The following is a 22957-nucleotide window of genomic DNA, read 5'->3' as shown; positions in this document are numbered from 1 at the left end:
GCNTCACTGTTATTTATTTCGAGGAAAGTCCTGCTGATTTCTGGAATTACAGAAGACTCCTTTACAGAGCTAGACCTCTAAATCCATTGAAGTCAGTGGGTTTAGCAAGGTATAACTTTGCGTTGAACTGTTGCTTTCTTATCAGTATGTGTCTCACTGGTGTAGTGGTTAAGAACAGGTGCATTCTAATTCTGGAGAACTGGGTTTGATTCCCCACTCTGCCACTTGAGCTGTGGAGGTTTATCCGGTTAACTAGATTAGCTTGTGCACTCCAACACATGCCAGCTGGGTGACCTTGGGCTAGTCACAGTTCTTCGGAGCTCTCTCAGCCCCACCCACCTCACAGGGTGTTTGCTGTGAGGGAGGAAGGGAAAGGAGATTGTAAACCCCTTTGAGTCTCCTTACAGGAGAGAAAGGAGGGATATAAATCCAAACTCTTCTTTTTCTAAGGTGGCTTTAAAATGACAAAAAGCTTTGTGGCAACTCAAGGGTTAAGGAGAAAATTAAAAGGCTACCCCAGTCACTGAGAGATAAAACAATATGGCCAAGGCCGATGATGCAAGCAAGGTAAAAATATATATTTGATTACTCAGCTGAAAAGTCCATGCAAGTAAAGTAAAAATATCTTGTATAACTCAGCAAAAAGTTCATTGGTAAAGTAAAATTTTAGCTGTGTCATGCAATATATATTTTTACTTTTTTTGTACCATGGCCCTTGGACTCCCCCCCCCACCCCCATTATCTTGAGGGCTAACAAATTTCTGCTGGTCTCAGCTTCCACCACCCTAGCAGCAAATCAGTGAAGGGGTGTCTGAAAAGTGGGTTGAAATTAGAAGCAACAACAAAATAAACTGACTATAAATACTGGATCCTCAGTGTCTTAAAGCTTCAAGAGTCAACACTTAAATGAAGAATATCTTAAGTCAGTTCATCCTCTTAACCCTTGCTGAACTGCAGCAGTTACACCAAGATGCTAGACCAGCATGACATTTAAATCTACATTTGAAACTTAAGTAGCATCTCTTCTTGTGTGTCCCACCTCAATATATTTTAAAGTGCCTCTGAAAGCTCCAGTTGTCCTCCAAGACTTAAGTATCTCATTTGCTGATGTCAGGTAACATGTCTGGGAAGAAAACCTTTACCTGTGTAAGTCCGAATGTTATCCTGAAACTTCTCTTCATCCATCTTGGGGGCAAAGTTAGAAGTGCTGCAGCAATCCCTTTTGTGCAAATGTGGGTTTTCTAAACATGGGACTTTGCTGTTGACCAGGGCTGTCCTACCAGAAAGGTTAATTTGTAACTTGTGGTTGTGGGAGAACAGACCATCTCCTATGTTTCTGTCATGAGGCCACCTATTTTTGGATGATGGCCCTTCTGACAGTTCATGCAAGAGGCTCTGGATCAGCCAGAGTCCTGGAGGCATTCAGTAACAACCCTCTCATCACCATTCAAGTTTCTGTTGGCCAACAATCAGTATTACATCAATTTATAGCAATACCACTGGGTTGGATAATGCTTAAAATGTCCATACATTTGCTTTCTCTCTCTCTTTGTTGATTTTCTCCAGTTCCGCTCTCCTATGGCAGACTTCCATGCCACTTCTGGGGGAGAAGGGGTTCCACATCTTCAGGAAAAAACATTTTTGAAAGGCTGCAGAAGGTGATGAGGAATGTAGGAAGTTTGAGCTCAGCAGCGAAGCATCTTTTTGGCATGCAGAAGATCCCAGCTTCAATCGTCGTTAAAATAGGGTTAGGTAGTTGGTGATGTAAAAGACCTCCGCCTGAGATCCTGGAGAACTGTTGCCAGTCACAGTGGTCAAGACTGTCCTTGATAGAGCAATGGTTGGGCTCAGTATCAGGCAGCTAGAACTGCTCATGCTTCCACAGATGGAAAATAGATCCTTGCAGCCCGAGTGGCACATTAACCCCACCCCTTCCTCTGTGAATCACTAAAGACATTTCTTTCACATGTGTATTAATTATAACAGACTGCTTATGACTCTTAATCCAGTGAGCATGGTACTTGCTGTCCCATCCAATAAGCCAAGAGGGAGGAGAGTCCAGAACTGGAGACACAGTGAAGAGGACACCCTTGCTTCCCCCCCAGGGATGATATGAAATATGTGTGTTTGTGTGTCGTCACAGCTGACTTATGGTGACCATGCGGGATTTTCAAGGGAAGAGATTTTCAGATGTAGTTTGCCATTGCCTGAGAGAGTTCTGAGAGAACTGTGACTGGCCCAAGGTTACCCAGCAGGCTTCATGAGGAAGAGTGGGGAATCGAATCCAACTCTCCAGATTAAAGACCACCGTTCTAAACCATTGCATTATTCTGGCTCCTGATATGAAATATGCCCCCCCGGATGCTGGTAAAAAGGATCTGCAAGTTTTTTAGTGCTCCATAAGCCTGCAACCCTTCTCTGATTGGAGGGATGGAAGGACTGCATGGGTGTGCTATAGTGAAACTTGACGCCTTTGTGTAAGACTTCGTCATTGTTTGGTGACCCAATTCCATCCCTTTGAAAAAAATGAGGAACAGGATGAGGTGATTTATAGTGGCTACAACTAAAACCCATCATGGATATCATTCTCCATGGAAAAACACAGGTTGAGTCTTATGCCCTTCTTGACATCAGGGAGTGGGTGGATGGAAACAGACTTTTATTTATTTAAGAGATTTCTTTGCTGCCTCATCAGAGTCCTGCCTGAGGTGGCTTATAATTAAATTGAATTATCAACTCAAAACAAGAAACCATTAAAAATCCCCAGGAACATAAACAGCATCAAACTATGCATGAAAAAGACCTCAGACCAGAAGCAGGTCATTCCCCCCCACCAATCCAACCAAAAAAAATCTGGATAGAAAATCTATTCCTGCTACACAGACCCTGTCAGAAGTTCAGACAGGGTCCAATACTGTGAATCATTCAGAAATCTCAAAATTTACATATGAAAAGGCATAGGAAGCAAGACCTTTGGGCATGTTGAAAAGCCAGGTGTCTGAGTTGTGGTACCATTCATACAGTGCATGCATAAGTCACTTGGATTGCAGTTGGGTAGAAATGGATAATAAACTCTGATTTTATGTGTCTGCACAACTGATGCAGAAGTCCTCCAACACTTGATGTTCTTTTCCTCATTAGTACCATAATCTGTATTTTGTTCCAGGAAGGGTGCTTGTGAGGACAAAATTAGGAAAGAGAGTTGGTGGGAAGAGAGTCATGTATGTTTTGGTGGGGGTGATTTGTGAGAGATGATGCTGACATTTGGTTGGTAAATGTTTTGCTGGGGGTGATTTGTGAGAGATTTACATGCTTAATACCCACTTGGAGCTGTTTCTCAGGCTAACAACCTACTCATAGGGTTGGTGTGAGGATAAAATTAGGAAAGAGAGTAGGTGGGGAGAGAGCCATGTATGTTTTGCTGGGGGTGGGAGGTGTTTTGTGAGCTAGTGCAAAAAAAATCATTGTTTGGTCATACTGGGGGAGGGTGGCCGCCCAAACTCAGGGTTTTGTCTCCAGGCTCCAGTTTGTCTAGATACGCCTCTGCTTCCTTCTCTTTCAATGATGGCTCTTTCCATCTGAGCTTGGCCAAAACCTCTCCAGAATGATAAGAGCGATGGGGTGAACAGCAAGTTAAACCTCTCCCTGCCTTAGGTGACAGTTGTGAAGAAGTAAACATTTACTTATTGTGCATTGCAAGATTTTGATCCAACAGAAAGTTTATGTTGGATAAGGAAGTTGAAGGTTGGCTAAGCATGCCAATACAAAGTTAACTTGTATCAGATTGCACACACTTCAGAAATAGCAGTTCTTGTATATGTACTTTCATTTCCATTAGAGTTACCTTCACAGACTGTAGAGCTTGGGTGACTGGCTCATTTGCTTATGATCACAAAACAAACAATAGAGGATGCTGTCTGTGATGCACACAACAGCTGTTGTGAACATTGTTTTGTCTTGGTGTTCATTGATTCTGCTAATTGCTTGTGTTGTGAGACCATATGTGAATAATTTTCTGCCAAACACCTAGATACTTCTGTATTTTTGCCCACCACATTTCACACAACATCAATATGTTGAGTATTAGATGCTGTCCAAGTACTCTCACAGAAAAAAATTTATTATAACGTTAATTGTACCCACTGTATTATGCACATCGTTTACATTGTTTAAATCATCTACAGTGAGATTAAATCTATATGATGAGCAATGGACAAATGTTGCTTGAGGATAAATTGCCCTGGTTTGTGCTTAAACCTCACCATCTTTTCCTGTCATTGTTGAACAACCATTATATCCTCGTCCAACTAATTTACTGAAGTCTAGTCCAAAGTGTGAACAAGCGAATAGCACTGTGCTGACTATGTGTACTGCAGCTTGGTCTGAGATCCAACTGCACCCACAGAATTTTTCATGGAAGTGTTTACTTCCCTCATTACTCCTAGTGACAGTTGACCTATGCTACATATATTCACTATTTTTTTTGCTAAAATTGAGAATTTCATGGAAATATTAGCCTTTGCAATGATATCTGACCGTGCAACTCACAAAATCTGATTTTACAAAATCTGACCAAATTTATGTATTTTTGTGTATGGCCTGTCCCAGTTTCCAAGTGCCTTTTAAAGATTTTCATTCCCTGATTCCACACAAAACTCTAAAAGGCCTGCCATGTTCCCTGAGTTACTGGTACATAACTTCATAATAGAAGAATCCTTGAACAGAAGCAGGCTCTATTTCTCTTTGGTGTGACTGAGAAGTAAACAAAAAGTGAAAAGTTCAGAGAATTGCTCGGCCCCTAAAACCACACAGTGTAATATGGGAACGTCACCAAGTTCCCACAGCAGATGTACCTCAAGAGCATCTGCCTCTTGATCTTGGAGAACAGGGCCTTAAAAGGGTCCAAAACAAGAGAGGTTTACTCAGGTCCTGGAAGGCTTTGGTAAGCAAGATACTGAAACTAAAATGAGGTAATGTTTAGGTTTATGCAAATAAATATTCCACCCAGTTTATACTATTGTTGTATGTTGTATAGAATAACCTTTGGGAAATAACACATTGGGCACCATGAATATGAGGCCATAAGTGAGCAGGATGGTAATTTCTCTTTGTGTTTCGCTCAACATGGGTTTCTGTTCCACCCCTTTTGACCAGGGCAAGACCCAACGACATGCTTATTTTCATGGGCAATATTCAACGGGCACATGATTTGTACTGTTCTCTTTTGCAGCCAGCAGGCATAAGTCTTCCTCAGACAGGCGGGATGGCCAGACTAAACAGCAGGAGTCAAGCAAGCAGACGGGCAAGAGTCAGGGCAAGTCAGATTTAGGCAGGAGTCAACAGTCATGGCAGGCTGGAGTCCAGGTAGGCAGGAAGACGGGGGTCAGGGTTGGGACCAGGCATGGTATTTAGGTAAAAAGGGAAGAATAAAGACATCTGCAGCAAGTCTTATAGCAGCTGCTGAACCAACAAAGCTTCCAACCTTCTGAAGGCTTGTATAGAGGCTGGGTTCCCCGTCCTCTCTCACAACCTGTTTGAAGTCCCAGCTCCTTTCAAGAACACATTGTCTTCATAGGACAGACTGGAGGCAAATCTCAGGCTGCTTATCAAGTGTTCCTTGTCCACTTGGGGACCCCCTGGAGTGGAGAATGCTAACTTTGATGGACCAAGAGTTCAGTAGAAGACAGCTACATGTGTTCAAGTATACATGAATCCTTTGAACATCACATTCAAGACTGCAATGATTAAAACAAAACACCCTATTTTCTCAGCTGTCCTTTTCTTACAGATCACATAGAACAGGCAGGGGGTGGAGTTTTTCCAAACGAGGAGACAGAAACATAAAGATAACTCTCTTGTTGGAAGAAAAAAAACACCCTGTGAAAGGTGAACTGAGTAGAAATCAATAGTTCTTGTTGGTTTAGACCACATGTAAATATTAAGGTACAATCCAGAGAACAAGATAGTTTCCAGGATGATGGATTTGGCATCTGCAGAAACTTACAGAAATGTAAAACTGAGAAGCCTGGAATTTGTAGAAAACAAAGAACCAAACAACCTCTCCACCCTCCCACTTGCTTCTAGTCTTTACGGGCATGAAGTCTACAAGCAGAGCTTCAGACCTTAATTCTTAATGTAGTACCAGAAGCATGTCTGTTTTTCCCCAGCTGGTAAAGACAGCACACACAAACAGAAGTCCAAGGCTAGAGGAATGGCTATAAACAGTTCTTGATGTGTATGTTTTAATTAGACTCTTAGCATTTCAGGATGTATGTCAACTGGATTACTAAAGAAATAGACTTCTGAATTCTGTGGTTTACTAGATAGATCAGTGGTTCTCAACCTTCCTAATGCCACGACCCTTTAATATAGTTCCTCATGTTGTGGTGACCCCCAACCCTAACACTTATCCATTTTACAGATGGTGAACACTGATGCAGAGAGTCTTAGGTGACCCCTGTGAAAGGGTCATTCGACCCCCAAAGGGGTCGCGACCCACAGGTTGAGAACCACTGAGATAGATGATACAAAGCAAAGGTCTCCAACCTTTCTGAGTCTGTGGGCACCTCTGAGCTTCTGACACAGCATGGTGGGTGCAGCCACAAAGTGGCCGCCGCAGCTTACCTTCAATCACACAGTGAAGATCCTTGTGTGGTGGTGGCAGCTGCTGCCAAAGCAATGTTTTTAAAAATCTGCACAGCCAACTAAATCTTCAGTGGTCAGTCAGTCGGAAGCCTTGCTGGTAAAAGCCACACATGGCCCCCATCTTCTTTCTAAAAACACTAGGTGGGTGCTAGAAAATGTGTCAGTGGGTGCCATGGTGCCCATTGGCACCGCATTGTAATGCAATAAGCTTCAGTATGTTTTCTTAGCTTTATGATTTTATTGATTTCTTTGTTTCTGAAGCAAACTGGAAAACTATTTTTTTTAAAAGGATGGCGTTAATAATGCAAACATTAAAACTTTCCGAGAAAGAATACAGACATCAGCATAATTCATTACAACGTAAAATCTGTGCTAACTGCGAGATCGGGCATCTCAGGTAGAAAAGCAAGCATTTAAAGACAGCAACGATAAAGCTAGGACTTAATGTTTCCATGGGTAGAAAGATTTCTGTGTGAAGAGACTGACCTTCTCCTATGAATGGCACTCTGGAAAGCATTTTACTGCAACATCAGGGAGGTGAGGAAGCCATGACCTCCTGCCCATGGATATAAATTCTGCTTCATCCCAACCAAGATTTTTTTTTCATTCAGGCATTTATCCTCTTTAAAAGTATAACCACTGTTTCAATTAAAACACACACACAAACACACAGCTTCCTGAGATTTTCAAAAGATTAGCCCTAGGAGGTGGCTGGCAGCATGGGAATTGTGGTGCTCCAAAAAGAAGGTCCTGGAACTCAGATGACATCTGAATCATGATTTGGAAGAGGCAAAGGCCCCTTCCGCACACGCAAAATAATGCGTTTTCAAACCACTTTCACAACTGTTTGCAAGTGGATTTTGCCATTCCGCACAGCTTCAAAGAGCACTGAAAAAGTTTGAAAGTGCATTATTCTGCATGTGCGGAATGAGCCAAAGATAATTCATGTACATCTAGCGCCTGCTGTGCTCTGGTCACTTCAGTCCCTGGTGACCCTTCGGTCATCCCTACGTCTCCATTCCTAAATCAGGGGCAATTTGGAATACCAGTACTGGTTGTACAGTCTGTACAGCCATGGGTAAAACTACTGGCTCACAGAACAGAAAAAAGTGCATTAGGAAGTATTTGCTTTGGACAAGTTCTCACGGAAGTGGCGCGTTTTGAGTTGGAGCAGTGTCATTTCACACTGTGAGGGTTCCCAGGACCATGGAAAACAACAGAGTATATATAAAGGAAATTAACACACAGGGAAAAGGGTAGCTGAGAATCCATCATCCTAACCTCTCTTTCTATGTGTAAAGAAAGTGTATTTTTATATAAGTTTTTATGTTAGCTTAGCATAAGAGTAGCCATTTCGTTAAGGATTTAAGCAAAGTAAATTTAGTATCTGTGTGTCTCATTTCAGTAGCTGAACTTTGAAAATGTTTTTCATCTTCCCAAGGTCACAAAGGACTGTTGAAGAGATAATTGGGTCTGCATTCCTATTGTAGTTTGTAACTAGCTGCACATGCAAGCAGTTGAGATAACTTTTAGCAGTTGGTCTAATTAGTAGAAATGATCTTATTGGTTGGAGCCAGTCACCTGATCAGGAGCTATTGCTATAATGCTTTAGAATATTTTGAGGAAGACATATTTCTTTGGTTCATTAGCTTACACTGTTACATGTATTACTCTTTGCTTTTAGATTTTGACTGAAGTTCCTGACCTGAGAAGATTGCTCTGCTTGCTTCCATGAAACTAAGGCTATGCAATTATGAGTTGTGCTGACTGGATAATTTTTGGGCTTTCTATCCTGATGTTGGCATTGGCCACATTCCAAATATTTTTGGTTCATTTTGTGATGCAATTATAGATTCTATTGAAATTTGTGGATTTTAGAATTAAACAAAAAAGGCATAATTTTTGTTCAATCTGCGTGAACTGTGTGTTGGTTCAGAGAGGACTCACGCATCGAAAGGCCCTGAGAGAGTGATACAGGTCTTTTGACATGTGAAAGGATTTATTGTTGGGAATGATACAGCATCCTGTTATGGCCATTTCACCGAGATGTGAGCCCACCAACCAAGGAAGAAGCAGGCCTTGCCACGTCTCCTGTATTTGCAGCTCAATGCTAAGTTGAAAATGGCTTGCATGGTGGAGCATGGAGAATAGTTTCATTCCCTTCACTAAGTGTTGCTGAGAGGCAGTGGTAGCTCCTGTGCTTTCCACATTTTGACCTCCCCAACAACATATCAACTTTCCATTTGCTAAGCTTCTGCTTTGGCATTGCCACTGGAGACAGGGCACATCACGACACAGTTTGGTAAAGCTGCCTGGATTTGGTGAACTTCCCGCTCATCAAATCCGACCCTGCTCAAACTGAGACGCTTTAGCTACGGCAGTGCCCGGCAAGTGGCAACGACAACCTCTGGAGAAAGTCCACTGCAGGCTTCAAGTTGGAGGTCTTCCAAGCTCGCCAAGCCACTTAAGCAAGGGAGACCCATGTCCGTCAGAGAACTGCCACTGAGGTCCAAGCGGCGCAGGTGTTTCATGTGGCGACCAATGAAATGAGTAGCTGAATCGCCAACGCTGCACCGGTGCAGTAAAAGAGATTCCAGCTCTCCCAGATATGGCGCTGCAGTCTGGATCCCCCAATCTGTCACCCGGTAGGTCTCCGACAGAACCAGAGTCTTGAGTGTGCCCTGGTGCGCAATATTTGCTAAGTGCTGGTTGGAAAAGGCAGGGACGTTCTGGATGACAAGGTGTTGGATTTGAGGGTGGGCCTGGGGGGTCTGGAACCATGCAGGAGGGATCTCACACCAGCTCAGCTCCAGAGTCTTGAGAGATGCGGGCATACATTCATAAGAGAGTGAGCGGAGGTCTGCCTCGGTCAGGCACAGGTGGTGGAAATTGGGGCACTGCTTGCCCAAGGCTTGCATCAGTGCAGGGGAAAACACCTCTTGCTTCCGGACGGAGTGGAGTGATCCCCTTGCTTTCAGTGTCCGCAGGTTGCCTCGGAGATGGTTCCGCAAGAGGTGCCACAGGACCTTGGAGGACATCTGAATATAGGGAACGGGAGATGGTATGTAAGCAGTGCAAATCAAAAGCCACAAGAGCAACAAGATTTATAAAGGGTGAGAATGTTATTATTTGGAAGAAGCTAGACTGGCAGACGACCAACAGTGATGGACCAAGGAACCTAAGGATATTCCCCAGCTGCTGCATACCTGGTAATAACTCCTGCTCAATTCGGTAGGAGTAAACATGCAGAGGCACAGGCTATATAGGACTCAGCATTTTAAATCAGAGACTATCTGGAACATTTAGATATATTTTGAAAATTGAGTTTCATCCTCTATAAAAACAGGAATGGGAATGTACTACTTCGGTATCAAGATGCAGTGGAAAAAGACTGATGCAGTGAGATAGGCAGATTAAAAAGAGGTAGATATGCATGCCTTCTCATTAGAAATGTGGTGTTGGAGGAGAGTTTTATGAGTACCATGAGCCACCCAAAAGACAATTAAGTGGGTTCTAGATCAAATCAAGCTGGAACTCTTCCTAGAAGGTATATTTTATCAGGTTAAATGAGGTGGTTTTGTGTTGGTTTATGATATTGTCATGAAATGATTTCTATTGTAGATGTAATGAAGTGCTGTGTATTATAGATTTAGGTCGCTTTGATATTTGTTGCTGTGATATTATTATGTGCTATGAAATGTTATACTGGCATTGTTGATGTTGTTATAAGTTTACTAACTTGTTGCTAATTGTTAACCTGATACTGGATTATTGCATATTTGTTGCATTGTTGGTTATTGTGGGGCTACTGTACTGGATTTATTGTTATGGGTATTCCTATTGTAGTATTATGTATTGTTCTATATTATGTTGTACACTGCCCTGAGCCTTTCGGGGGAGGGCGGTATATAAATTACATATCTAATCTAATCTAAAATGACTAAACTGAGGCTATCACACTTTGGGCACATCACAAGAAGACAAGACTCACTGAAAAAGACAATAATACTAGGAAAAATTAAAGGCAGCAGGACAAAGGGGAGACCTAACATGAGATGGATTAACTGAATAATGAAAGACAAAGCATTCAGTTTGCAAGACCTCAGCAATTATAGGACATTTCGAAGGTCTTTAATTCACAGGGGCACCATAAGTCAGAACAGGCTTGATGGCACACAGCACACATTCATTTTAGCCACTTCTCCCTTGGAATCATGGAAATTGTAGTTTAGTGCCAACAAGTGTCATATAGAAAAGCCTGTCCTATTTACAAATTCCAAGGCTCACTGACAGTTAGAGTGAGTATGCAGTCTTGGTATGCCCTTATTTCAGAGCCCAGCACATGGAAGGAAGAGTCTGCATGACTTAATACGTTTAAGCAAGGAAAAGCTTATTATGCAATATCATAACTGGCTTTGAGCCTTTGGGATAGGACAAACTGAAGTGGATTACAGTCAGTCAATAAACAGACAACCAGTCGATAAACTGAGAGCATGCACCTGGCCTAACATCAACCAACAAGCTTAATGGTAAAGGGGGAATATGAACGATGGTTTTCCAGATCATAGTCCAACAGTCTTATCAAGGCTTACATTTAATAAGAAGTTTCTAGTTGGCCCTTAGCACAACCACCATGCTGAAGCTAAGCAGATCTGAGTTTGGTCAGTCTCTGCATAGGAGACCTCCAGGAACTCTATGCACATGGCTATGAATTTCAGGGAAGACAGTCAAAGCATACAAGAGAAAAGTAATTGTGGTTTGTTGCTCGGAAACCTACTCTGTGGACTTTTTGTTGGAAGGCAGCCTATACATCAAAGTTCACTAACTAAAATAAATGATAAACAATCACCATTCAACATAAACTTGCAGATATCTTCCAAAAGCTTGAAATGTGATGAAATAAGATTCACAGTGATTATGAGTCAGTCTGCTTGGAGTCTTACCTAGTTTCTTGTCTTCCTGTCTAATAGCAAAACTAGAACAATCCTACCAAAGGAGAATAATCACGTTTGAATATTTAGTTTCTATCATTTTGTACAAGTGGCCAGAAAGCACCATGTCTATCCATCAGATTGCTTTCTCCCAGAGTATCAGATTCTAGGTTAGGCACATCTACTAGCATTTCAGATTTGACCAGTAAGAACCTTCTCCCCACATACCAGTTCCATTTCCCCACCCCCAAAGGGAGTAGGTAGAGAGAGGACAGGTGTTCTCACCTTGTAAGGAGTCAGGTTTAAGTGCCTCCAAAGCAACTTGTCTTGCACCAGGCGACGCCAATGTCTGCAGACCCTGGATATAGGAGAAATCAGGACAGTTCTTATCAACAGCTGGCACTGAGCTGAGAAAGGAGTATAAAGAAGGGAGGGACTGCAGCAGGAAAGAGGAATGAAACTACATGGTCAGAAAACTGCAAGAGGACCAGTGGAGAGGCAGAACAGGAAGACACACACAGAAGTTATCCTGTGGAGTGGAGATCCCATACAGGAAGTGAGCTTGGAAAGAAGCCATATTGATCTTTATGCTCCCCAAGAACAAGAGAGTTCAAAAACTTCAGAGACTGGCTTGGATCTCAGAGTCACAAATTCAGGCTCTGTTTGTTGTCAGTGAGGGGGCTTGGCCAAGCCTGCAGGTTTCTCTGAATCGCTGTCTTCTATTACTGCCTAAATAATTGATCAGAGGAAGGGGGAACTGTGCCCTACGTCCCTGCCATGCCCCCGCCCGCCCCTGCACCAGTGCTACACCACTGGAAGTGACTGAGTCTTAGTGAGGCTGAACATTCACTTTTATATTTTCCCCACCAAGAGTGCACCTGGTTAAGAGCAGGTGCATTCTAATCTGGAGGAACTGGGTTTGATTCCCCGCTTTGCCGCCTGAGCTGTGGAGGCTTATCTGGGGAATTCAGATTAGCCTGTGCACTCCCACACATGTCAGCTAGGTGACCTTGGCTAGTCACAGTTTTTTGGAGCTCTCTCAGCCCCACCCTCCTCACAGGGTGTTTGTTGTGAGGGGGTAAGGGCAAGGAGATTGTAAGCCCCTTTGAGTCTCCTACAGGAGAGAAAGGGGGGATATAAATCCAAACTCCTCCTCCTCTTCTATATTGAATCAATCCTTTAGATTGGCTGAAAACATTTGTTAGGAGCTCTTTTGAACTTACTGAGGCCTTTTTCTGAGCAAACATGCTTCAAATTGGGTTGCAAAAGCAAGACTCTAATTCTTCCATATTAACCACACTCATGGCAAATAGACAAGCTGCACACCATGCAACCATGAGAGAAAGGAACCACAGACATGGGCTTGTTGGACGAAATATAAATGAACGTGTTTTCATAGCTGCTTGACAAGCAGAAAGGATCAACAGGAGATGCCTTTAAAAGACAGCACAGAATGGCAGCGTTAGACAATTCCTTTCTAAGTGGGGTTGTCCCACACACATGTCAGACGTTAGGGAGTTATTTTTGCCTTACCATCTTTTAAAACCAGAAAAATATTTTACTTATGGCAAACTGAAGTTTCAGGCTTGTTTTGAGTGTAACCACCTACTGGCATTTTGTATTGTACAGCTGTACAGTTTATTTAAATTTTATGCTTATGTTCTTGATTTTATGCTTGCTATGACCATGTGTTTACAACCATAAACTTATCTGTACTCCGTTTATTATTTAAAATAGGTCTTAAGCAACAATTCACTACATTCGACGAGGAACAGCCTTTGATAGTCTTGAGGATCACCATGTGCAACTTTGCTCCTGGCAAGCCCAAGGCTACACCTGTTGACCGTTTGCCTATCAAGCCGTCGCCAAGCTAAAGACACATAATCAGAAGAAGAGGATACATTAAAACAGTCTATTTTTCTACTCCTATAGCATCAAAACGTTGGAGGAGGTGTCCAACACCCACCTAGCCATGCCCAGTCGGTCACGTGGCGGTAGCGACTCCAAAATCCGGAGTAGAAGCGAGTCTGGGAGCGCGGAAACAGTTTGAGCCGCCATCCCACCCGCTTGTTCCTCCCCTTTGGGGAAGAGAACACTTGCTTTGAACCATCGAGAAAAGGCAGCAGTTGTTTCTTCCGGCGAGATATGAGCTTCCGCTTCCGGGGTCACGCACCACTTCCGCTTCTGCACCGTTCTCTTGCTGTCCCGTCGGCTGAATCTGCGTGGAAGTCTGGGTGCTTTAGGACTGTTTTCCTTGAGACTGTCCCCTTGGTCGATCGGGGTAGGTGGCGGCTGCCGGATTAGCTTTCGGTGACCCCTGGAGAGGGGGTGTTGGGGCCTCCAGGGCGCATGCGCCAACATCTTGTTCAGTCTGGATTCTCCGATGCCCTGTTTGCTGGGATTGCTTCAATCTGGAGTAATGGGATGTGTTGATTTGCTTTCGACCTTTATATCCCACTTCTTTCTGTTGTGGCTTACAATTCATAATTGAAGAGAATGGTAGAATGTCTGTAGCTCAATCCCAATTGTACAGTCTTGCTCCTTTGAAACTTCCAAGTGTTCTTCCTGTATGGTTGCCATCTTTGGGTTGGGAAATACCTAGAGGGTTTTTTTTTTGCGGGGGTGGAGACTGGGTTTGAGGAGAGGATGGACCTCAGCAGGGATAACGCTATGGAGTTCGTCCTCCAAAGCAGCCATTTTTCCCCCAGGGAAACTAATTTTGGCTGTCTAGAGATCTGCAGATGCCAACCGGAGGCTGGCCACCCTAGCTTCCTGCTTCCCCCTTCCTCTGTCACCCTGACTTTTAAAAAATTCGTGTAGAATGAGGAAGTGTGGCTTTACTAGCCCCTGTTTTTTGTAGGGAGCAGCTGTGGTTTGTGGTAGAGCATCCACTTGGCATACTAAAAGGCCATGGGTCAAATTCTGGTGTCTCCAGTTAAAAGAATTGGGTAGGAGGTGATTTCAAAGGTCCCTGCTTCAGACCTTGGAGAGCCACTGGAGAGGCACTATTGACATTGAGGAACCAGTGGCCTGATCCGCAGCAAGGCAGCTTCCTGGGTGTCTCCACCCTGAACATTCTGTTGTCAGTTATTCTGATGCTTTTGGGTGGAGATTGCAGCGCCTGTCAAACCTGACATCTGCTGGCATTTGTTTTCCTATTAAACCATTGTCTTTCTTTTTAGCTTTCAACAAGAAAGAGCTGGTTCATTTAAAAAGCATGCTGCTGACCTTAAAATTTAGTCTTGTTTGATTTCTAGCAGTCTAGAGTGGGAGACAGGCTCATTTTGATTCTAGTGCATACTCTCATATGTGCATATTCATTGATGTGTTTATAGCTGTTCCACATTCTATGGCTGGCAAAGTCAATTTGGAACTGTTATGCATGATAATCTGTTTTAGGGCGATTGATTGGTTCTAATGTAAAACCTTTTGGAGATGAGAGTACAATCTTCAACAGAATTATTGCCTTCTAAGCTCACTGACTTCAGTGGATTTACAAGGATGTAATTCTATTTCAGATGGCACTGAAAATGATGTGGTTGAGAGTCAAGCTGCATCTGAATGTATTCTTTTCTTCTAAATATGTAATTCTTGTGTGCTACTTTTGCTCTATCTTTCATGCAACTTTCTTGATAAGATTCAGTGTGGGTGGAAGCTATTATAAATAAGTACATCTTGATCTTCTGTGTGATCAATGTTTAGTTTTTAAAAAAAGCAAACTCGCACGACCAGTTTGCTATTTTTGCTCCTTCAGAATCCATTTCAGGACAGAATGTTACACTGTAAATGAATGCAATGCTGCAGACAGAAAAGAGCCTTCGGCAGTGGGTGATACTAGTGACAGTGCTTGTATCAGAGCCAGCATTGCTGTTGTGGCTATAGTGTCAGACTAGGGTTTGGGAGACCCAGGTTCGAATCCCTGCTCTACTTTGTGAGCCTACTGGTTCACCTTGAGCAAGACACTCTTAATATAACCTACCTCACAGGGTGGTGGTTAAGAGGATAAAACAAAGCAGTGGAACATGACGTTGTAAGCTACTTTAGGGCACCATGAGAAGTATTATTTTTAAATCTGAAGTTCTTGATTTTAACCTGTCTTGCAGTGGCTTTTGACTATAGCAATACAGTTTAATTGATTTAATTGAAATTGATTTAATTGATTAGCAAGCAGGGGTGTTACAAGTACACAAATGCCTGTTTTCATGTTTGAATTTTTCTCGAGTGGGACTGGCATCAAGACTAGTAAAACTACACAACCTGTTGCTTTGGTTTGGCTCTAGTTTGTCTTTGCAACAGTCTGGTTACTAGTATTATGTTCCCTTCCTCAGAGAAGGCCAAATTCTTAACTCTATGGCTATCATCTTAAACTTGCTTGAAAGCAATTGATAGTGTGTGTCTCTGTTCTTGATCTCACACTCTGAAACACCATTTAGAGTCATGCCATGTGGTAAAGCTGGGATTTGTATCCAGGCATCCAAAGCACAAGCAACTGGTCTGCTCAGGCTCTCTAAGCTGTTTTATGCAATTGCTATTAGAAATGAACTTGGGAACTAACAAAACAGTTTTTTTTTCTTAATGGCTGTTGCAGATTCAGACTGCCATACGCTTATAAGTGCATTGTATGCAAATTTATCCTTTTTTGCTGTTATGTAGCTGACTAATTAATGGTAATTAAGTAGTATTCAAACAGTATTTGATTGAGTTGAAAGGGTATTAGCCCCCTCTTCAAAGAATTGCCTCAAGACAGCTTACTAAATAAGTAAAAATGTAAAATCATAGATCATTACCTAACTTAAAATGAATTATATGATCGTGAGGTTGGGCATGGTCATTTTATTCCCCTTCCTGCTGAAACCTTGTAAGTAAAGTACCATTTATCTTCCCTAAAGACAAAATTCTGCCGAGTGATATTCCTGGCTTCTTTAGAACTACTGAATAGGTAGAATCCTTGCGAGTGCTCCAGAACAAAAAGTTCAGACTCAAGTCTTCGCATGGCCAGGAGTCACAAAAATGTGTTACTCTTCTTGCTTCTCTTTGCCAACAGCACCTCCAGTGTGGGGGAGGCCAGAAATCACCTTCACAACAGGCTCTCGTGTCCGAGTTGGTGTGGGACGTTAGATCGGGATGATCGAAGTGGTCTGCAACGATCGGCTGGGCAAGAAAGTGCGCGTAAAGTGCAAGTATCCCCCCTGCTCAAATGCAGATTATGTCTGCCTAATGTTGTTCTATGTGATGGCTGGCTGTTGTGTTTGGTCTGTGGAGCCAGTGACAGTTGAGAAAGGGGTAGTTGGTAGAAAGAGGAATTCCTATAGGTACTGTTCCCTTGTCTCTACCTCATGACCGTAGTATTTCTGAAGCTGAGATAGTGTGACTGGCCCAAGGTCTCTGAGCAAGAGTCATAGCATAGTGGGGTCCAAACCTGGGTTTCCAAGATTCCATCCCAGTTCCCTAACCAGTACACATGCTTGTCTTCTCCCCACCTTTTGAAGTGACGAGATCAACTGCAAAACTGCCCCTTTCCCAATTAAAAAAATAAGACAAACATAGGTGGTTCTTTGCTCCCACAGATGCTTACCTGAAAGCATTACTAGTAGGGGACACCTGATAGCCTGCTCTTATAAATAGGAGCAGGCTATCAGGTGTCTCCTATAGTGATGTTCTTGGGCATGTCAAGAGCCACACACTTCCCAGTGATAAGTCATCCTTGCAATCCTACCCAGAGAGTGTCACAATAACTGCCACATACACAGTGAACAATATAATGGATACATCTACTCTATGAAGAATCCTCAACAGACAAAAAGAGCTCTGGCATTGTATGGTGATTGCCCCTGCACCAGTCATTGCTAAGATGCAGAGGCGTAGCAAGGGGAAAAAGCACCCAGTGCACCGGTGCATCCTCCACCCCAGAACACTCCCGCCACACCCCCACAGGGCTGCGCGCTCGGTGCGTTGCGCATCCCCTTGCAGCTATGCCTCTGCTAAGATGGCAGTTCATTAAGAGTCCTATGATGCTCAGAGGGAAAACTTTGTGGATAGATGGGCGCGTGTTACATCTTGCCCCTTTGGAGGAAGTATTCCTCAGATATCAGAGAGATGAAACCAGGTAAGAGACATTCAAAGGTGGTCTTTGTTTGCCTCTGCTGGATAGCCCAGGCTATTCTGATCTTGGCAGATCTCATAAGCTAAGCAGGGTTGACCCTGGCTCTGAGGATTACCAGGGTTGTGATGCAGCAGCAGGCAATAGCGAACTACCTCTGAATGTCTCTTGCCTTGAAAACCCTATCAGGGGTCACCACAAGTTAGATGTGACTTGACAGCAATAATAAGTACTTAAAAGATTGCGCTGCTGCTGTCATCTTCCAGCTCATTTCGTGAGCATCTTCTTCCAAAGCATCTTTGAGACAATCTCCCGAATTGTGGCCTCATTCATTATAGTTATCCAAAAATAGTCTTCTGGTGGTGTCTGTTATAACTCCAGATGTCTGATGAGGTACACAGAGAGTTGGTTTCAGTGATCGCTTCCCAGTTTTGAAGTCTCCTTCAGAAGTTCTGGCAGCAATGTTTGTGCTATCTGGTTACACATTCTGGGGTGTGGACTGGAAAGGGGAAGAATTCCTGTGAATATTAATAGGGCTGTGGGGCAAATGAGGGGAGGAGGGAATGCAGCCAGTGTGGTGTAATAGTTAAGAGCAGGTGAATTCTAATTGGAGAACTGGGTTTGATTCCCCACTCCTCCACCTGAGTGGCAGAGGCTTATTTGGTGAACCAGATGTGTTTCCACACCCCTACATTCCTGCAGGGTGACCTTGGGCTAGTCACAGTTCTTCGGAACTCTCTCAGCCCCACTTAACTCACAAGAAGTCTGTTGTGGGGAGAGGAGCTTGAAAGCCACCTTGAGTCTCCTTACAGGAGAGAAAAGTGGGATATCGATCCAAACTCTTCTTCTTGTTTTCTCAATATCGGGGAAATCTGCCAGATCTCAGATGTTTAGGCCTCTGTGAGAGCATCGCAAGTTACCATTTGAGAATGACTAGGTTAAGCCAAAGCCTTTGCTGGAAAAGTAGGTGTTAAGCTTTGGAGCAGCAGGAGGGAAGAAAGACAAAGTAGGGGAGAGAGATGGCACCACAGAGCTGTCTGCTTAGTAGTAAGTAATACAGGGCCACTTTTGAATTACGTTTCCTTAACTGGTATTACTGTTCAGCCCTGATGACACCATTCGAGACCTCAAAAAACTCATCGCCGCCCAGACTGGCACTCGGTGGGACAAGATCGTGTTGAAAAAATGGTGAGTAGATGAGAGGAAAAAGACCCTCCTGAAACTTGGCAGTTCTTGACTCAAGGCAGAACCTGATATGGTAAACGGAACCCAAAGGCCATACATTCTCATAGTTACGTGGTATAGCAATATTTCAACCCTGCTGCCTCTATGTTGTGGCCATTTTTTGCGTCACCGTGCTTGGTTATGAACCACAAACTCCATTGCTGGTTTTCAGTATTGCTAAGAAACCATCTTCCCCTTCCTGTTGGCTATTTCTGTGATTGCCAAGATAGTTCAAAGTGCTTTAACACTGTTGTCATTGTGTTGCCTTTCCAAATCAAGGTTGACGAATGTGCTTTTATGATGTTGTAGGTACACAATTTTCAAGGACCACGTGTCGCTGGCTGACTGTATCCTTTAACAAATCTAATGGATGGCAGTAAAATGGGGAGGTGTTGTTCAGAGGAAACAGGCAGTCGTTTGAAGCAGGGCTGTAGGAGAATAGATGTGAGGAGGGAACATGGCAGCTTTGCTCACTGTTAGAAAAAACCTTTCTCTGCCTAGGATCTTAGAAAACAGCTGGAGGAATGGACTGTAATTATTTAGAAGAATTCATGTTTTGACTCTATACAGAGCACCTTCACAAAGTTGAAAATATTGCCCACGTGGTTAAGAGTGGTGGACTTGAATCTAGAAAATTGGGCTCGATTCCTCACTCTGTGTGAGCAATGAACTCTGATATGGTTTGTTTGCCTGCTCCCCTACAAGAAGTCTGCTGGGTGATCTTGGGCTAGTCACAGTTCCCTCAGCACTCTCTCAGCCCCACCTACCTCACAAAGTTCCCCATTGTAGGGAGAGGAAAGGAATGTGATCTTAAGCTACTTTGAGACTCCTTAAAGGTAGAGAAAAGCGGGGTATAAAAACCAACTCTTCTTCTGAATTTGATGACCAAAGGATTATCATGCTGCCATTACTTCGGTGATTCCCAAATCTAACAAATAAATAAAAATAAATAAATAAAAATTGTAAGACCCTTCCAAATGCACACACTACACTTGAATATTTCCCGTGGACATTTTCCATAACTTCTTCCTTTCAGATGAAATTCATGATGGCATGAACCTGGAATTATATTATCAGTAGCATGTGCTGAAACTTTTGTAAGGCAGAGGCTACCTTTTCTAAGACTTTTGTTTTTAATTTATCTTCATCACCATTGACATTAAGTGACCTGAGATTTCGTTAGCTCTGATGGTATTTTAGCTTTGATGGCAATAAACCAGAAAATCAGTTTTTTTAAAAAAATATATACGGATGTTTATAATAAATGTGTCCTGACAACTTGTGTCCGGCTTGTTTTTCTCAGCAACAGTTGTCACACCTGTAAAAGGGTGGTTGAGTCTTGGCTTTGCATTCAAAGGTCCCAGGGTCAATCCCCGGCATTTCCTGGACTAGATAATAGAGAAGGAATCTCTTCCCGAGACCTTGGAGAACTTCTGCTAGTCAGAGTAGACAATATTAACCTTGATAAACCAAACGATCTGACTGATATAAGGCAGTGCTGTATGTTCAAGTATGCAATTTAGAAGGCCATTATTTTCTGCATTGCATCTATACCCACAAAACATGAATCCAGAGAATAATTTATTAGCCTGCCTTACTGCCCCTAGATAATTTGGATAATAATCCTAAACAGGACTACTCAGAAGCCTACTATGGTCTATTCAAAGAGATTTAGTCCCAGGAAAGTGTTTTTGAAGATTAGAGAATTACAGTGCAGGGCCTAAACAGAGTTGCTCCACTGTAAAGCTGTTGATTTCAGTGTGTTTAGACTGGAATATTTCCAGGCAGAATTGCACTGTTAATTGTTCAGTCAAAAGTCATACGAGAACCCACACAACTGTTTAAGGTTCATGATCACTTGCAGAAGATTCTGATCCCAAGGACAGCAGGTGAATGGCTTTCTGCAACCTTATTCTGGTCCATTAGATGGTTGTAAACCTAGAAAGCCCAGTGCTATGGTTACAGACCAGACTGACATGTGGTACACATTGACACATATTGCTTTCTCATTTTTTTCTTGTTGCTTGGATGGTAGCCTGGAAATAATTCAGAGTTGTGAATTTCTACAATTTGCAGTTACAGAAGCTGTAGTTGATTACATACACATTGTGGACTCTGACCTGGTGGGCCTGATCATGTCAGATCTCAGAAGCTAAGAAGAATCCGCCTTGGTTAGATGGGAGACCACCAAGGAATACAGGGTTGCTGTGCAGAGGAAGGCAATAGCAAACCATCTGTTAGTTCTTTGTCGTGAAAATCCCATAATAGGTCGCCGTAAATCAGTGGTGATTTTTCTTCCAGTGTTGCTGTGCACAAATTCAAAAAGGCTATTTCATGTAGTCATTACAGTCCAATTAGGAGATATGATATGACTGGCAAAGGTATTTATGTGGGGGCTGAAATATATCTTGTGCAAGTAGATATACAAGGTATGACACCTTCAAATTGGACTTAGCTCATGGGCAGTTTGCAATGGTTTTCTTGTGTTTCTGCTTGTGCAGGAGGTCTTGTGTAAGTGGAAACGTTCCATTATGATCCAACCCAATGTCTGGAAAACCTACCAATCAGCAAGAAGAACTTGTTCAGCAAACTAGAAGTTCCCTCCTGTATGCAACTCAACTGGCCCTAATTTAGTGTTACTGCTCAGAATGGGCAGGGGATGTTTTATTCTTGTTGCTAGTTCTTAGGAAAGGTATCTGTGCCCCTGGAAATCTAATTGGCTGATGAAGACTACAGCTTTTCAACCACACATGGTGATTTACATCATTTGGGGCAGGTGACCTGGAGGGGTGCCATACACATTTTCTAAACAAATGTTGCTTGTGAAGATCTTCCATTCTCTCTAATAGAAACCTAACAAGTGTGGGGGAGGGGGGATTTGAATCTGTGCCTCTCAGCTCGTTGTCTAACAGTCTTAACCAATTTAAGCTTCATTTTCGTATTGTAGAGGAGGCTTGTGACTCATGTGCAGGGCTTCATGGATAAGATGAGGTTGGCGACATATATGATTGGTAAGGATGAGGATCAAGATCTCAGTTTTAGCCCGTTAGATCAAAGCCCAAGCAAACTGGCCGAGATGCATTTTCACCATGGAATACAATAGAAGAAGCACTTTTGGGAAAAAGAGTCTGGGCTAAATCACTGGCAATTTTATGTGTGTGTAATGTATCTAAGAATTTATCTCCAGTTTAGATAAGTGGCTTAAAGGTGAATGTAGTCCCTCTGCACAACATAACGTTTACTAGGCAGACTTTGTTCATGGAGTGTTTTGCCATTGCCTTCCCCATCTGCACTTAATCCCGTCAAGATGGTTACTCATTTTACCGACCTCAGAAGGATGAAAAGTTGAGTAAACCTTGAGTCGGATACCAGCACCATTTGAGGATTTCCCAGTCAGGACAAGTAACGCGGTTTTTCCAGAAGCAGGGACTGACTCAATAGATCCCCTATTACTATATTATAGGGTTGTCAGCTGTAGGTTGGGAAATACCTGGAGATTTGGGGGGTGGAGTCTGAGGCGGGCAGGTTTGGGGGAGGGCGAGATTTCAATGGGGTACATAATGCCACACAGTCTACCTTCCAAAGCGGCCATTTCCTCCCGATGACCTGATCTCTGTTGAAATAGTGGGAGAACTCCAGCCATCACCTGGAGGTTAGCAACCAACAATGGCACCCCCCTTCTTGCTCTCCCCGTGCGCGCCTCACTCATCAATGGGCTCTGGCCCCGCCCTCTTCCTTGCCCCCAGCTCGCCCCGATGCTCGAGCCGCCAAGCGGATTGGCTGACGCTCTCCCTCTCCTCAAAGGGACCCAATGGCAGAGCCCTTTGCTTCGCTCGGGCAGCCAATCGCGCGCTAGAGCGGGCCGAGGCCTTCGCGCGCGAGAGGCGGCGTTGCCAGGAGACGTGGGCGTGGTGCTGCTCGGCCGCTGCGTGAGGAGGCGGAGGAGGAAAGATGGCGGAGGAGGAGAAGCTCCCCGCGGGCTGGGAGAAGCGCATGAGCCGCAGCTCCGGTACCGCCGCGGGGGGAGACGGGGGTGGGTCCATCGGGGCCCTGGGGA

The 22957-nt window shown here is 43.5% G+C and overlaps 2 protein-coding genes across 2 annotated transcripts; one reads left to right on the top strand and one right to left on the bottom strand.

Moving 5' to 3' along the window:
• Nucleotides 1-6868: 6868 nt before the first annotated feature.
• On the bottom strand, nucleotides 6869-13704 carry FBXL12 (F-box and leucine rich repeat protein 12). The gene is made up of 3 exons (XM_048491125.1): nucleotides 13543-13704; nucleotides 11862-11934; nucleotides 6869-9683 (listed from the first exon to the last, which is right to left on the bottom strand). The coding sequence occupies exons 1-3, from the start codon at nucleotides 13632-13634 to the stop codon at nucleotides 9018-9020; spliced, it is 831 nt and encodes a 276-aa protein (XP_048347082.1). The 5' UTR covers nucleotides 13635-13704; the 3' UTR covers nucleotides 6869-9017.
• Nucleotides 13705-13713: 9 nt separating this feature from the next.
• Nucleotides 13714-20175, top strand: UBL5 (ubiquitin like 5). The gene is made up of 5 exons (XM_048491127.1): nucleotides 13714-13857; nucleotides 16621-16756; nucleotides 18781-18864; nucleotides 19210-19247; nucleotides 19937-20175. The coding sequence occupies exons 2-5, from the start codon at nucleotides 16701-16703 to the stop codon at nucleotides 19978-19980; spliced, it is 222 nt and encodes a 73-aa protein (XP_048347084.1). The 5' UTR covers nucleotides 13714-13857; nucleotides 16621-16700; the 3' UTR covers nucleotides 19981-20175.
• Nucleotides 20176-22957: the final 2782 nt, after the last annotated feature.

Source organism: Sphaerodactylus townsendi, linkage group LG03 (assembly GCF_021028975.2).
Source record: "Sphaerodactylus townsendi isolate TG3544 linkage group LG03, MPM_Stown_v2.3, whole genome shotgun sequence".
NCBI classification, from domain to species: domain Eukaryota; kingdom Metazoa; phylum Chordata; class Lepidosauria; order Squamata; family Sphaerodactylidae; genus Sphaerodactylus; species Sphaerodactylus townsendi.
Note: the sequence above shows the minus strand (reverse complement) of the source record. Positions and strands in the feature narration are given on the sequence as shown.

Excerpts from the sequence above, each read along its gene's own strand:
- FBXL12 (XM_048491125.1), bottom strand. The coding sequence starts at position 13,634 with ATGGCGGCTCAAACTGTTTCCGCGCTCCCAGACTCGCTTCTACTCCGG. Across the intron at positions 11,935-13,542 it reads GACCGACTGGGCATGGCTAG|GGTCTGCAGACATTGGCGTC; the intron begins GTGGGTGTTGGA and ends TCCTATATCCAG. Across the intron at positions 9,684-11,861 it reads TAAACCTGACTCCTTACAAG|ATGTCCTCCAAGGTCCTGTG; the intron begins GTGAGAACACCT and ends CCCTATATTCAG.
- UBL5 (XM_048491127.1), top strand. The coding sequence starts at position 16,701 with ATGATCGAAGTGGTCTGCAACGATCGGCTGGGCAAGAAAGTGCGCGTA. Across the intron at positions 16,757-18,780 it reads AAAGTGCGCGTAAAGTGCAA|CCCTGATGACACCATTCGAG; the intron begins GTATCCCCCCTG and ends ATTACTGTTCAG. Across the intron at positions 18,865-19,209 it reads AAGATCGTGTTGAAAAAATG|GTACACAATTTTCAAGGACC; the intron begins GTGAGTAGATGA and ends ATGATGTTGTAG.